This window comes from Corylus avellana, chromosome 3 (assembly GCF_965113065.1).
Source record: "Corylus avellana chromosome 3, dhCorAvel1.hap1.2, whole genome shotgun sequence".
In the NCBI taxonomy this organism is placed as follows: domain Eukaryota; kingdom Viridiplantae; phylum Streptophyta; class Magnoliopsida; order Fagales; family Betulaceae; genus Corylus; species Corylus avellana.
In genome coordinates, this window is record NC_142492.1 from 33,935,690 (window position 1) to 33,949,977 (window position 14,288).

Consider the following 14,288-nt stretch of genomic DNA (forward strand, 5'->3'; position numbering starts at 1 on the left):
GAGAACGGTCTATTTTATTTAAGATTAGTTTTGTTATTAGTATTCTAAGATTAGATTTATTGTATTAGATAGTGTTTGGAGTTCAATAAGTAGTATAATCTCCTTTTATTAGTATTAGAGTCTAATTATTATTCTAGTTTCCTACTTTAATTGTTATTCTCTTGCTTGTATCTCCATTTAAACCAGGAGAGTGCTAGTGGGTTTAGTTGATTGAGATGGGTAACCAACTTGCGTTCTATGTGCACAAAACACAAAATAAAAAATTACACTCTTAAAATATGGAGAAATGTCATATGCATTTACACAACAAAGAGTAAATACTTAAAAGTACATGACACATTTATTCTAAAATATATAAAAAAAAGATTACCCCTCACACTTATTTTATAACAACTCCCATAATCTATTTTTAACTTTTAAGTAGCTTCTTAATATGAAAAGTCACTTTAAAAATAATAATAGTGAAAAATGAGTCATGTAAACAAGTGGACATAAATGTGCCACGTAAACAAAAATACCAAAAAATGAACACCCAAGAATACTAACCAGGATTTCTCTACTCAAATATATAATATGAATGCTATTATGCAAGATATGGGAAGAGACAAAGATAAGAAAAAAGTAGTGGGGAATTGAAGTGTTATCAGTAAATTGCATTAAAGATAGACTCTCAGGTCTGCTCCTTTTCAGGCTTACGTCAAATTCCTCAAAACCTTGCAAGTTTGGGATATATTGAAAGACAAATTCAATGAAAGTGCAGTGTTTTTCATACAAAATCTCCTGACGAGATACTTGGCTGACCGAGATGGATTCTGTCTTTGGAATGTGTATTTGCCTTTTGCAGTTATTCCTTGGAGAAAAATTTTCATTATTTTTTATTTTTAATTTTTTTGGTAATAAATTTTTAAAGATTTTGGTGATTCGCAAGATATGGCAAATTTCTGTTGAGCCATACGAGGTGGGATTCAACGAGTGCATTCATTACCTTTTTAAAAAAAAAGAAAAAAAAAAATTTAATTCAAGGATTAGTTAATTATGAGATAGTTGGGAGATCCCAATAATAAGTTTAAAAAATAGATAAATGAAAGATGGATAATGGGTGAAAAAAATAGCATTTATAGAGATGAATATGTACTTGTTTACATGAATGATCTTAGGTTTTTAGGGAAATTAGATTTTTTAAATTTTAAGAGAACTTAAAATCTTTTTCGAAAACTAGGATAAATGTAATCTTATATATACGGGTCATAGAAAAATAATGTAATTTTAGACACATAATTCCACGTCAATAAAAACGATTCCATTTAAGTTTTTGGGGGTAAAGTTCACTTATTCCTAGGGGTGTAAACGAGCCGAGCTTCCCTTGTTCAGGTTTGGCTCGTTTAAATTTGACTCGAGCTCAAGCTCGAGTCGAACTTAAGGCGAGCCCAAAAAATCGAGCTCGAGCTAATAATAAGTCGAGCCGAGCCAGCTCGCGAGCTGGCTCTTATATTTAATGTTTTTTATTTCAATTTTTTTTTTTTTACTTCAAGTACTCTTAAACGGCTTAAGAAGTTAGTTTGCATATGAGCATTTGCTTAACCTGACTAGTCGAGTATGGAGCCTGAGTCAATACAGCAAGGCATTTGGTTTCAAAGAGAGAGGATATGCATCCTTTTATAGATAAGCAAACTTAGAGATTGATGTTTTCTTAACAGGTAGTGATAGTGTTTGAGTCTATTTGATTCTTCAATAGTTTATACCTTTCACAATCTCCCTCAATAGTTTCTGCTTGATTCTTCTTCCTTTCATTTGGATATGTTATAATTGAATCAAGGTCTTTTTAATGATTGCTCTCTCTCTTTGATCATGAAGGGTCTAGAATTTTTCATTCTCTAACGCTTAAATATAAATGCAATTTTAAGGTTTTAATAATTATGAGATTTATAATTAATTATGTATTACTTAGTTTGCATATGAGCATTTGCTTAACCTGACTAGTCGAGTATGGAGCCTGAGTCAATACAGCAAGACATTTGGTTTCAAAGAGAAAGGATATGCATCATTTTATAGATAAGCAAACTTAGAGATTGATGTTTTCTTAACAGGTAGTGATAGTGTTTTGGTCTATTTGATTCTTCAATAGTTTATACCTTTCACTAGGGCCGGCAATTTTGACACGACCCGCGAACCCGACACGAACACGACACGAAAAAACAGGTATTGGGTTTGGGCTAATCGAGTTCGGGTCGTAATCGGGTCTACCCGATTAAGACCCGAAAATTTCGTGTCTGGCGGGTTGACCCGCCAGACACGATTACTGTGCGGGTCTGACGGGTCGACCCGCCAGACCCGGTTTTTTTTTTTTTTTTTTTTTTTTTTTTCCTGGACCCGCTGGGCACCGACCCGGTTTTTTCTGATTTTTTTCACGTGAGGACTGACTGACTCACAGCCCACTGCCCACAGCTCACGTCAGTTTGACACTTTGACTCACTTACTTAACTTACTAGTCTTACTTTACCTTACCTGTTTACCATTTTGATTTTTGAACAAAAAATCAGTCCCTGACTCCCTGTATTAGTGTATTCTCAATTTCTCACTATTCTGTAACCTAACCCTTTCCCTGACTCCCTCTCACTCGGTCTCTCAAATTATAATTATTCTATTATATTACACATTTTGATAAATGTATTTGCACAATTAAATAAGGGTCTTGGTCTTCTATGGCTCTCATGGAATTCAAAAATATTGAGTCTTGGCCCAAGGTTGGATGCTAAAAAAAATGTCTGAGAATTTGTATATTTGTTCAAATTAATTTTTTTAACACTTTTGTTACATGTGAGACTAAATTATAAGTGGACTATTTTAATAAATGAACTTACTTGTTTTAACTTTTAACTTTTAACTTTTAAGTTTAGGTGAAATTATGAGTTTAGTAATTTATTTTGGAGTACAATTTGTCAATTACGGTCACTTTCCAATTTTTTTTTTTTTTCTTATCCTTTATTAAAGCCTTTAATATCTTAGAACTCAATTTTTTGCATTGACTATATTGATGTATTAGTATTATTATTACAATTTTGAATTAAAATTTTTTTTTTTAAAAAAAATTTATAGTTTAGGGTAATCGGGTCGTGTCTACCCGTTTAGACCCGGTTATTTTAAACGGGTAAAACGGGTCGTGTCGGGTTACCCGGTTATTTTCGTGTCATAATCGTGTCAAACCCGATTACCCGTTTAGCTAAACGGGTCGTGTCTGGGTATAGGCTAATCGTGTAACGGGTACCCGCGGGTCGTAATCGGGTCGTGTATGGGTACCCATTTTGCCACCCCTACCTTTCACAATCTCCCTCAATAGTTTCTGCTTGATTCTTCTTCCTTTCGTTTGGATATGTTCTAATTGAATCAATGTCTTTTTAATGATTGCTCTCTCTCTTTGATCATGAAGGGTCTAGAATTTTTTATTCTCTAACGCTTAAATATAAATGCAATTTTAAGGTTTTAATAATTATGAGATTTATAATTAATTATGTATTACTTAGTTTATATATATATATATAGACACACACACACACTCGAGCTTATACGAGCTGTTCATGAGCTTAGCCGAGTCGAGCCGAGCTTGCTTCGTTTAATATTCGAGCTAGGATTTGTGTTCATGAAATGTTTCATTTAATATTCGAGTCGAGCACGAGCCGAGCTTATGCGAGCCGAGCCCGAGCTTGCTCACGAGACGCTTCGCTCACTTAACAGCCCTAGTTATTCCTATCAAATTACTACCCCAATGACAATCTACTTTTAAAACTGTCAATTGCGACAATTTACACTAAAAACTATCAAAAAAATGACAATGTACCCCATAATACTAGCAAAGTGACGAAATTACCTCTATATAATTTTTAATAAGATAACAATACCCTTAAAATTTTTTTAAAAAAATAAATTTTAGTATTTTTGTTTTTATTTTAGTAAGGGTAATTTCATCATTTTGTTAAAAGTGGGGGTATATTGTCATTGTTTAGGTAATTTAGAGGGTAAATTGTCGTAATTGATAGTTTAGAGAGTAAATTGTCATTAATATGGTAGTTTGAGGGGGTTAAGTAGACTTTACCTAAGTTTTTATTTCATTCTTGTTATTGTGCTGCAATTGTTTATTTGTTTATTTATTTATTTTTTTAATTTTATTTGAGAGAGTGGGGTCTAGCATTAAAAAATGAGGTTTTGTCTTTTAAAAGTTTTTTTTTTTCTTTTCTTTATTTTGTTTTGACAAAAACACTAACGAACTATAAAAAATATAAAACTCTCATTAAATACTCAAAATTATTTTTCTATTTATGTTGTATCAATTTTTTTTTTTTTTTTTAAATAAAATAAAAGAAATACTAAAGCCAAGTCAATCCTCGCTCTCAAAACCATGGGCCAACCAGTCAAGAAGAAACCACACAAAGCAAAGCAAATCATATCATACGTTATACGTTTTGTCTTCTCTGACTAGGACCGTTTACTGCTAAATACTCCTCCAATCTTTGAATTTATTGACAGGACAAACAGACAAGTGACTCGTGGCGGAAAATTCTCTCTCTCTCTCCATCTCATAGATTTGCAAATTTAGAAAAAAGAGGAAGAAATCTTTCACATTTGGATCCTCAGAATCTCTCAGCTTTTAGCCTTTTTCCTTAAATTAAAGCAAAAGCTACCCTCACGCCACACCACAAACTCTCTCTCTCTCTCTCTCTCTCTTTCCCATTTCGTACGCTCCTCAACCCATAGCTATGCTATAAAAGTCCCCATTTCCTCTTCCTACTTCTCCGTATATTTTCTACTGTTTTCGCTCTATTCTACGCAGACCCAATTCAGTGTTGAGGCTAAAGATTGTTTTTTGAGCGGATTTTCCTGGGGATGGAGACGGCCAGGCAGGTTTTTCGGCGGAATTTGCAGGAGAATGTTGAGGTTTGTGATGGTTCACCGGAGCTACATGTTCTTGCCGTGGATGACAGTCTCGTGGACCGGAAGGTCATCGAACGGTTGCTGAAGATCTCGTCTTGTAAAGGTAGGCGAAGTTGATCTCCGTTGTTTTTGAAAATGATTTGGGTTTTGATTGGTTGTTGACGATGGTTGGATTGGAATATGCAGTAACGTCTGTAGAGAGTGGGACGAGAGCTCTTCAGTATCTTGGTTTGGATGGAGAGAAGGGGAAGGGCTCGGTTGGTTTTGATGTAAGAAATGATCTCGGATTCTCAAATGTATTTCACTCTGTTTGGTTGCTAGGAAAGTGTGGGAAATGAAAAGAAAGGGAAATTTACACCTTTTCTTTTCTTGCACTGCTTCAGTAGCCCATCCAAATATTCCAGTTTTTTATTTTTTTTCCATGCTGAAGGAATTTTGATGGCTATGATGACAGGGTTTGAAAGTTAATCTCATAATGACGGATTACTCAATGCCAGGGATGACAGGATATGAACTGCTCAAGAAGATCAAGGTTTGTATTCTATTTTTCTCTTCTTCTTCTTGTAATTGCTCCAATTCTTTGATTAAAGGGACTTAATGGAAAGCTCACCACAGTTAAAACTAGAGAGCTTAGGTCCCCTGCATTTGAAAGCTTCAGATAAAAAAAAAAAAGGTCTCATTCGTTCATCCCTGAATTTTCTCAGAAAACAGACCATAACTTAAAAAAGGCAATGAAAGGAAAAATAATGATAATTACGTTTATTATTATCTATTGGTGTTGAGGGTGTTTTGGCTATGGTTTCTTTTTAGCAGGAATCATCGGTTCTGAAAGAGATACCAGTGGTGATCATGTCATCCGAGAACATCTTGACTCGTATTGATAGGTAATTTCTTATTTCAATCTTTTTGATTGATTTGATTTTATATGCACTTGCATAATTATTCTGGATTATTGGTGGTTTTATTAATGGAAGGTAAATGTGATGGCTTCGATGTTTTGTTAATGCTTGATGGGAATCCAAATCTGTTTGAATCTGATTACTATTAAATAACTATACCTGGACATACCCGATATGGTTCTTTTTGTGTAATGACATACTTGATATAGGACTTGTAACCTGAATCTGATCTGAACCTGAACAGAAATTGGGGGATTTTGTGAATGCATTTCATAACATTTTAATTTAATTTGATGACAAATGTTCCATTAGTATGTGATATAAATTTGCTTTGGACCCAGGATGAACATAGCCAATGTGGATTTGTAGAGTTGGCATGTATTTACCAATGTGGAAAACTCTGCCCTAGACTGCTTCCATTAAAATCCTGGTAGCATGTGATTGTTCATTCCCCACATGTTACGGGTAGCCCAAAAGGCGATGCTTCGGTAGATCACATAAGAGGAATTCTTGAATATTAACACATACTCATGGTTTTCCAATCAAGGAGGAATTATAAACAAGATGAATTAGTCAAAACTTGTGATGGTTGTCACTCAGGCTGGAAGAAATTACAAGTTTGGATGATGGTGCAATTGGAATTGAGACGACTTCTTAATTTTTTTTGATTCATTCCCATTAACTATACCAAGAGCAACACCAACAATAACAATGCATTCTCCTAACTTAAAATTGAACCCCTGTTGTGAGGGAGTTGATGGGCTTAGTATCAACTATTCTCATGGTGGTTGCCATTCCACTGCACAAATTACTGTTGATATCGAAACATATACTTGAAGTTACTATCGTCCCTTTAGATTTTCCCATGACGTTGACAACGATTCTTAGGATTAATATTTAGTAGTTTACTTTGTGAACTTAACTCGGTTTGATGTTTCTACAGTTGTGTTAATGGTAGTTGACAGCTTATTCTATTACTGATTGACAGGTGTTTGGAGGAAGGGGCGGAGGAGTATCTGGTGAAGCCAGTAAAATTGTCAGATGTGAAACGTTTGAAAGATTTCATAATGAGAGGGGAAGGAAAAGATAGTGGAGAAACAAGAATACGCAAGAGAAGGCGACGCGATGATCACTCTTCCTTACCACAGTCAGTGACATTATCATCATCACCAGCACTTGCTTGTGATCCATCATCTACCCTAATGCCATCATCAGCACCATCTGCATGTTCCTCAAAGAGGGCCAAACTATGCATCTAAAGATTAATTTGCCATCCGTTGCATTTGAGTGGCAATTTTTGTTAGCACCCACGGGCTTGGTGTTTTTGTTTGGTTTGGACATGATTTTTTTTATCCTATTTTTCCACGTTTTACACTGGTCCACACAATTTCTGTCTAATGTAACTAGGACCAGAAATAGATAAACAAGGAGATAGAAGAATCAGAAATGGTAGGAAATATTTTTTGTTCTCTCTTCCTTTGTGTAAAGATGAAGTTCTTTATAATCAATGAATTCCCAAATATTTTGAGGGGTCGTTTTGTATATCAGTTCCTTCTCTTGGTTTAATGTTACCTTCTCAATTCTTTTTTAATATTTGGATGTATGAATTTCTGTTAACAACAAACGGGGATTATTACAACACACATTAGCAGAAAATCTGCCGGAACCCCATATGCCAACTTACAGACACCAAATGAATCCAAAATCCATAGACACCATATCTCAGCCTGCTGAAACCAAAACACCCTTCAGCAACTATACCACACAACAATTAATTACACTTGCAAAAAACCAGCAGACATACAAATCAGCAGTATACAAACACCAGTATAAATACAAGACAGCAGCACCTTCTAATGTAGAATATGATGCGAAATATCCCAGTTGTTACAAACAGCTACATTCTCTTCATTTCCTTTGAATTTCCCTTCCCCATAACCTTCTCTTAAAAGTTTCAAAATGTTTAAGCTCCAAATGTTGTTACTTTCCCAATTCAGTATCCCAATTTGGCGGCAATGGGTGTATGTGATTGATAAATTTGTTGGCTTAGGAAAGTAGACCAAGAGAAAAGACATGTGCATTAGTCTGTCGGGTTCAATGCTATTTCTTCTGCAGAATATCTCCACCATGTGGAAGTTAATTGCATTTGTGTTTTGAACAACGACACATTGTTCATCATTATCTACATCCTATATTTCTATCGGATGTGACCAAAGTTAAAGCCTCTAATAACCTCCACTAAGGTCTGCTAGGTGCTGGTTAACATTATAGTTAATATACACCTGCAAATGATTATTTAGGGTGTCAGAATTCCGGACCAGAGCCAGTGCATGCGTGCTGTGATGGAGCATCAGATCTAGGATTGGTGAGGTGTGAAGTACTACACAGAAGCAGAGAAGGACCACCCATTGCTACTAGTCTCTGCTCATGTAGACGCAATATTTGCATAGAACTGAGCTGGTCCATTCATTGAACTGAACTTCTCTGGTAATAGCATGCATGAGCGTATATGTTAGGTATCTAATTGATACGCCAATAGCTTTAAATCTCATAAAACATGAAAAGTTAAGTCTTACTAAGTTGGCCCAATTTAATGCCCACATTCAAATTGGTCCCCACCAGAATCATAAGAAGTGTTATGATCTTGGAGGGCTCAATTTGAAATACGAGCGTTAGATTGGCCAACCTAGTAAAAGATAGGTTTAAAGGCCTAACTTTTTTGCGTTCTTTCAATTTTGGAGCTCTTGGCGTACCGGTTCCTTATGATCTAGTGGGGCCTAATTTGGAGTGTTAGCATTAGATTAAGCAAGCCTAATATGAGATAAATTTAAAGACCTAAATTTTTGCGTTTGATAATTTTGAAGCCTTTTGTATATCGATTAGATGCTTAATACACTAATTGAACATGGTCTGTGATCACACTTCACATTTAGACAACCTAGTCTTAATTGCTTTGGCCACCCACCATAAATTCATATACTATTTAGAACTATGTTATGAACTCACAAGTGACAATGCTATTTAAATTAGAGAGCTAGTTTGATTTTGTTCGCAAAATTTGTGTTTTTACATAATTGAAGAACCGCGTTTTTGGAAAATGGCTATTTACGTTTTCAAATTGTGCACGATTTTATAAGTTAATTTGCGATTCTACTAAATACTTAGCTACGTTTTTAAAAATTGCGCGTTTTAAAACTGCTATTTTTTAAATTACACATTTTATAACCGCATAACCAAACCAACATTACTTTGAATTCTAGCCGGTGATTTCTCTTCTATTCCAACAAGATCATAATTCCAAAAAAAAAGAAAAAAGAAAAAAAAAGGGAAGATCATAAGGGTGGTCAGGACCATTAATGGGGCCATAAAATTGGATGGTGGCTTCACTGGCTTACTTCCAACCATTCTGCTCGTTAGACACATCAAAATTATTGCTGCTTATGCCATAGACCAACCACGTCCCCCCCCCCCCCCCCCTCCATTGTTTAATTTATGAAAAAGAACAAGCAGACCCCAGTGCACGACAATGCTTCATGCTTGTCAAGAAAGCTGCTTAAACAATTTACACCAATGAAACTAGAAATGATTTGTTTGTTAAAATTTTTGTTATGTATTTTGTTTTCTCTTTTCAAAGTAAAAAGCATTAATTAATAAAGAATTCAAACACAGAATATGCCTAAAAACACAGTTAATTTTTACTTTTTAGGCATGTCAAAACACTTTTTCAAACAAAAAATATGTAACAACAGAAGTAAGAGCAGTCTCTATCTCAATAGGCCAAAAAGACAAATAAGATATGCTCATAATGGTTGGAGATTTTGTAGATACACTAATAAACATAGCCCATTTTGTAAATAATGACTACCCCAAGGTCGCAATCATTTTGCTCATAAGAAGAAAAAGCCTATCCAATGCTTAGAGCATGTTTGAGATTGTGTTTGAGAAATAGAGCTTTTAAATTAAAAAACGTTTTTTTAGCTAAAGTTCCATTTTTAAGTTTTTGTCAAAAATGCGTTTAGTTATTTTTAGGCTTTTTATACTCTTAAAAGTACTTTCAATTTTTTTTATTAATTGAGTATTTTTTTCTCTAGTTAAACATACTTTTAGTCTCTTAAAACGTACACCCAAACATACCCTTAGTTGTACATACTACTGTGGTCTCATTGCTCAGGTGTGGTCCACTCATGTCAAGTGGCAGCTTGCAGGTGAATCCAAAGTGGGAGACTTTCGAAGTTTTGCTTGATCATTGCACTCTTGCTTTGTGTATAACGTATAGGACATTGTAAATCCTTGTGCACCAAGCCATATTCTTACCATTACCATGAGCTCTATTCATTTGGTTAAGGGATGGACATCTTCAGCAATTTTGTCGTTCAGATTGCTAATAATTCAAATAGTAAATACAAGAGATTTTGTGGAACTAATTTGACCGAGCAGGTTTTGAGCAACCCGTCTCTTTGTTTAATTAGGTGGGCTATAAGTGCTTTCTCATATTTGCTGTCCAAAACAAATTGCTGAAGATCTGAATCCAACAATAATGGACATTCAAACAGATTGAAATTCTTAGACTGTCCAAATTTTACAAATGTAAAGTTTGGGCAAATTAAGAGAGAGGGGTTGCGAAGCTCATTTATCCTGGACATGTGGATCTCACATTTTTTTGGTTGTCTAGAATAGATAGGCCCTGCAACCTTCTCTCTTAAACTGCCCGACTTTGTATGGCCTAAAAACAATGAAATTCCAATTATTGAGACTATATCATATAATGCCAATAAATTCTAATCTAACAGTTTTATAATCACAAATTTTAGCCAAGGAACAAGACAACATAGCAATTGTATGCAAAAATATAATACAATTACAATGCAACACGGCAGGACTGCTAAACTGTCATGCCCATAATACAGCATGCAAATTCCATTGCTACAAATGACAAGCTTGCATTCATTTCACTAGGAAAAAAACACTGAGAGCAACTAATTCCAACCAGCAACAACTACCTTCATTGAAACTGTCATCACTCAGCAACAACACAAAACACAAGCTGCTGGACAATTTATTCATACAGACCCAAAATACAAGGAATCAAAATAAGTTCTTTTTCTTCTAGTTTTCTTCAACATTTTTTCTTTTTTCAAAGTTCAGCCAAGGGCTTCTCTATATTTCCTGTTCTTCTTGTTAACTAAAGGTCTTCACAAGCCGTTGGCAGAATCTCCAAATCCTAGAATATCTACAGCTTATGTTCTAACAATGCCGACACCGTCTCAGCCGCCGTCATCAAATAATACAGTTGTGAAGGCCGTGGCTGCCACAGCTGTAACTACTCTAGTTGTTGCCGTGATTTTCTTTTTCCTGTTTAGAAAACACGTAATTGCTCGACGCAAAAGGAAAAACAAAGAGAATACAAGCTTTCGCAGAGAAGAAGCTGTGGTGACTCATCAAGAGTACAAGAACTTTGGAGGAAATGTGAAGGGATTGATTGTCGATGAAAATGGGAGGGATGTTCTTTATCTGAGGAAACTAGAAGGAGGACAAGTTAAAGATTCTTTTCCAATGGTTATACAAAATCCTAGTTATGAAGAAGAAAAAGAAAAGAGGGTGGATTTTATGGTTGAGAGACCAAGAAAATCTAAACCTCAGGAAGTTCCATTGCTCAGTGAGAATTCTGATGCATTTCCTCTCGAAGTAGTGAAACCAGTATTGCAAATTCCAACTCCACTGCTGCCAAGGCAGCCTCTACCTCCACCAATGATTTTGGAGAAGCAAACTAAACCACCCCCTCCTCCAGCAAAGAAGATTCCAGTACCACCTCCACTCCCGCTGCCGCTGCCGCCATCTATTCCAGCTAAAATAAGTCCAGCACCGCCACCGCCACCTCCACCTAGGCCTCCTAAGGCAGTGGGTCCAGTGTCATCATTGAAACCCCCACAAGCTCCCAGAGCAAAAGCAAACAGCAAGAGCAGGTCAGAGGGTTCAATGGGGGAGAGTTCGAGAGGAAGTGGTGCTGGCCAAATGAAGCTGAAGCCACTGCACTGGGATAAGGTTATAGCTAATGCTGACCATTCAATGGTCTGGGACAAGATCGTCGATGGATCTTTCCGGTAATTGCCATTCCTTACATTTATTAAATCACCGTTTATCTCAAAAGTTTAAGCTGATACAAAAATATGAATGTCTGTGTCTGGTAACTATATATTCTGCATGTGCTATTCAGATTCGATGATGAACTTATGGAGAATTTGTTTGGATATTCTGATACCAACTTGAAATCCCATGAAAGAAGCAATGTCCTGTCAACTTCAAGCAAGTCCAACTCTGCCCCACCAGCTCAAATTTTCATCCTGGAGCCACGAAAATCACAGAACATAGCTATTGTGCTAAGATCTCTTGCAGTCTCTCGCAACGAAATTCTGGATGCCATCTTTGAAGGCCAGGGGCTTGGTGCTGATACCCTTGAGAAGCTCACCAAAATGGCCCCAACCCAAGAGGAAGAAGCCAAAATCCTCCAATTCAATGGCAACCCAACTAAACTTGCAGATGCTGAATCTTTCCTCTACCACATCCTGAAAGCTGTGCCTTCAGCATTCACCCGTTTCAATGCAATGCTTTTCAGAACAAACTATGATCCTGATGTTCTTCACCTCAAGGAGTGCCTGCATGCACTCGAATTAGGCTGCAAGGAGCTAAGAACCGGTGGGCTTTTCTTAAAACTTCTTGAAGCCATTCTGAAGGCCGGCAACCGCATGAATGCCGGCACTGCCAGAGGCAATGCACAAGGTTTTAACCTCACTACTCTTCGGAAGCTCTCTGATGTAAAAAGCACAGAGGGGAAGACTACTCTGCTTCACTTTGTTGTGGAACAAGTAGTTCGATCAGAGGGTAGACGTTGTCTGATCAATCAGAGTCCAAGCATTATTAGCACAACAAACTCAGAGAGCCTTACAGCAAAAGAGAGAGACAAAGAGTACCTCATGCTAGGCTTACCAGCACTGGAAGGCCTAAACATTGAATTATCAAATGTAAAGAAAGCAGCTGCGATAGAATATGACAATTTCATCAATATGTGCTCCAATCTCACTGCCCGTGTCACAGAAATTTGGCAGCTCATGAGACACTGTGGCAATGGTGAGAGAGGTGGGTTCATGAGGGAAATGAAGCAGTTTCTGGAGGAATGTGAAGAGGAGCTTAAGGTGGTGAGAGAGAAGCAAACGCGGGTTATGGAGATTGTTGAGAAAACAACACAATACTACCAAGCAGGAGCTTCCAAAGACAATGGGGCACACCCACTTCAACTGTTTGTTATTGTCAAGGACTTCCTCGACATGGTTGATCAAGCTTGTGCAGACATTTCTCGAAAGATACAGAAGAAGAATGCCACAACACCTCCTCTGGGATCATCACCGCCACTTTCACCGTCAACAAAAACTTCAGTGAGATTCCCAAACCTCCCCTCACATTTCATGTCAGATATGTCTATGACATCTTCCAGCGAATCTGATGATGACTTCTGAAGATGATAAGCTACAACTATGCAAATATTTGATTATTCAGAAGCATACAACTGGGGAAATAATTTGATATGGAGTCATCTGCCATATGAAAGGTAGACATAGAAATAATTTGACATTCCTCTAGTATCAATTAGTGCATAATTTCCTTCCAATCAGCTTGTTCGATGTCTCGTATTTTTTTAAAATCGCAGTTTTTTAAATTACATGTTTTAAAATGGAAAATCCAAATGAAACCCTATTTACGTACATAACCTAGTGATAATCCTGCCAAAAGCTAGGTTCTGGAGGGTTACATCTAGATATGCTTAGAATTTTCAGCCATTGTGCAATAAATGGCCACTAGAACCAGATACACAACTCTCAGCAATGGGGTTTGTAGAATCTTCAATTTCTTCAGACACCCCCTACCTATAAACAGGTAGTTGACTGTACGTACTATTTCTTTTTTTTTTTCTAAGCCTGTACGTACTATTTCTTTATTTGGTCATAACTAGTCACCAACCGTACTGGATTCTGATTATTACTATTCATTGAAGACTCAACCACCTTAAAATGCTTTAGGCCAAAAAATAGGCTCAACTACCACAAGAGGACCCCGACACAGGAATCAACATTCTCGAGATCAGCAAGCAAAATCTTGTCTGTCGTGTGAGTGCGTGTGCGCGTGAGAGAGAGAGACTGTTCATGCCACTAGGCACACTAGCAGATTTAACAAGCATACTCTGATGGCTTTTAGGCTGGGATGGGGATCGGGTGCCTATGAGAGCGTATTTAGATCTTATTTTGTTTGGATAGGTGTTTTGAAAGTGTCAAGGACAGTTTGAATGTGCGTTTGTGAAATTTAAAAGTGCGTTTAACACTTTAAAAGTTTTTTTGAATAAAAAAGTACTTGTTTGATAAAAAAAATTGAAGCGCTTTTAAGGATTAAAAAACCCAAAAATAACAAAAATAC

At 36.5% G+C, this 14,288-nt stretch overlaps 2 protein-coding genes across 3 annotated transcripts; both read left to right on the plus strand.

The window, feature by feature from the left end:
- Positions 1-4,553: 4,553 nt before the first annotated feature.
- LOC132174778 (two-component response regulator ARR5) lies at positions 4,554-7,366 on the plus strand. 2 transcript variants are annotated; one of them, XM_059586454.2, is made up of 5 exons: positions 4,554-5,029; positions 5,113-5,195; positions 5,381-5,458; positions 5,737-5,810; positions 6,814-7,366. In XM_059586454.2, exons 1-5 carry the CDS (start codon positions 4,879-4,881, stop codon positions 7,082-7,084), a joined length of 657 nt encoding a protein of 218 aa, XP_059442437.1. In that variant the 5' UTR covers positions 4,554-4,878; the 3' UTR covers positions 7,085-7,366. The 2 variants fall into 2 exon arrangements, with proteins under 2 accessions (XP_059442437.1, XP_059442438.1); XM_059586455.2 differs by having other exon boundaries at positions 4,555-5,029; positions 5,740-5,810.
- Positions 7,367-10,886: 3,520 nt separating this feature from the next.
- On the plus strand, positions 10,887-13,482 carry LOC132175881 (formin-like protein 4). Its single transcript, XM_059587965.2, has 2 exons — positions 10,887-11,926; positions 12,040-13,482. Exons 1-2 carry the CDS (start codon positions 11,076-11,078, stop codon positions 13,334-13,336), a joined length of 2,148 nt encoding a protein of 715 aa, XP_059443948.2. The 5' UTR covers positions 10,887-11,075; the 3' UTR covers positions 13,337-13,482.
- The last annotated feature ends 806 nt before the right edge of the window (positions 13,483-14,288 follow it).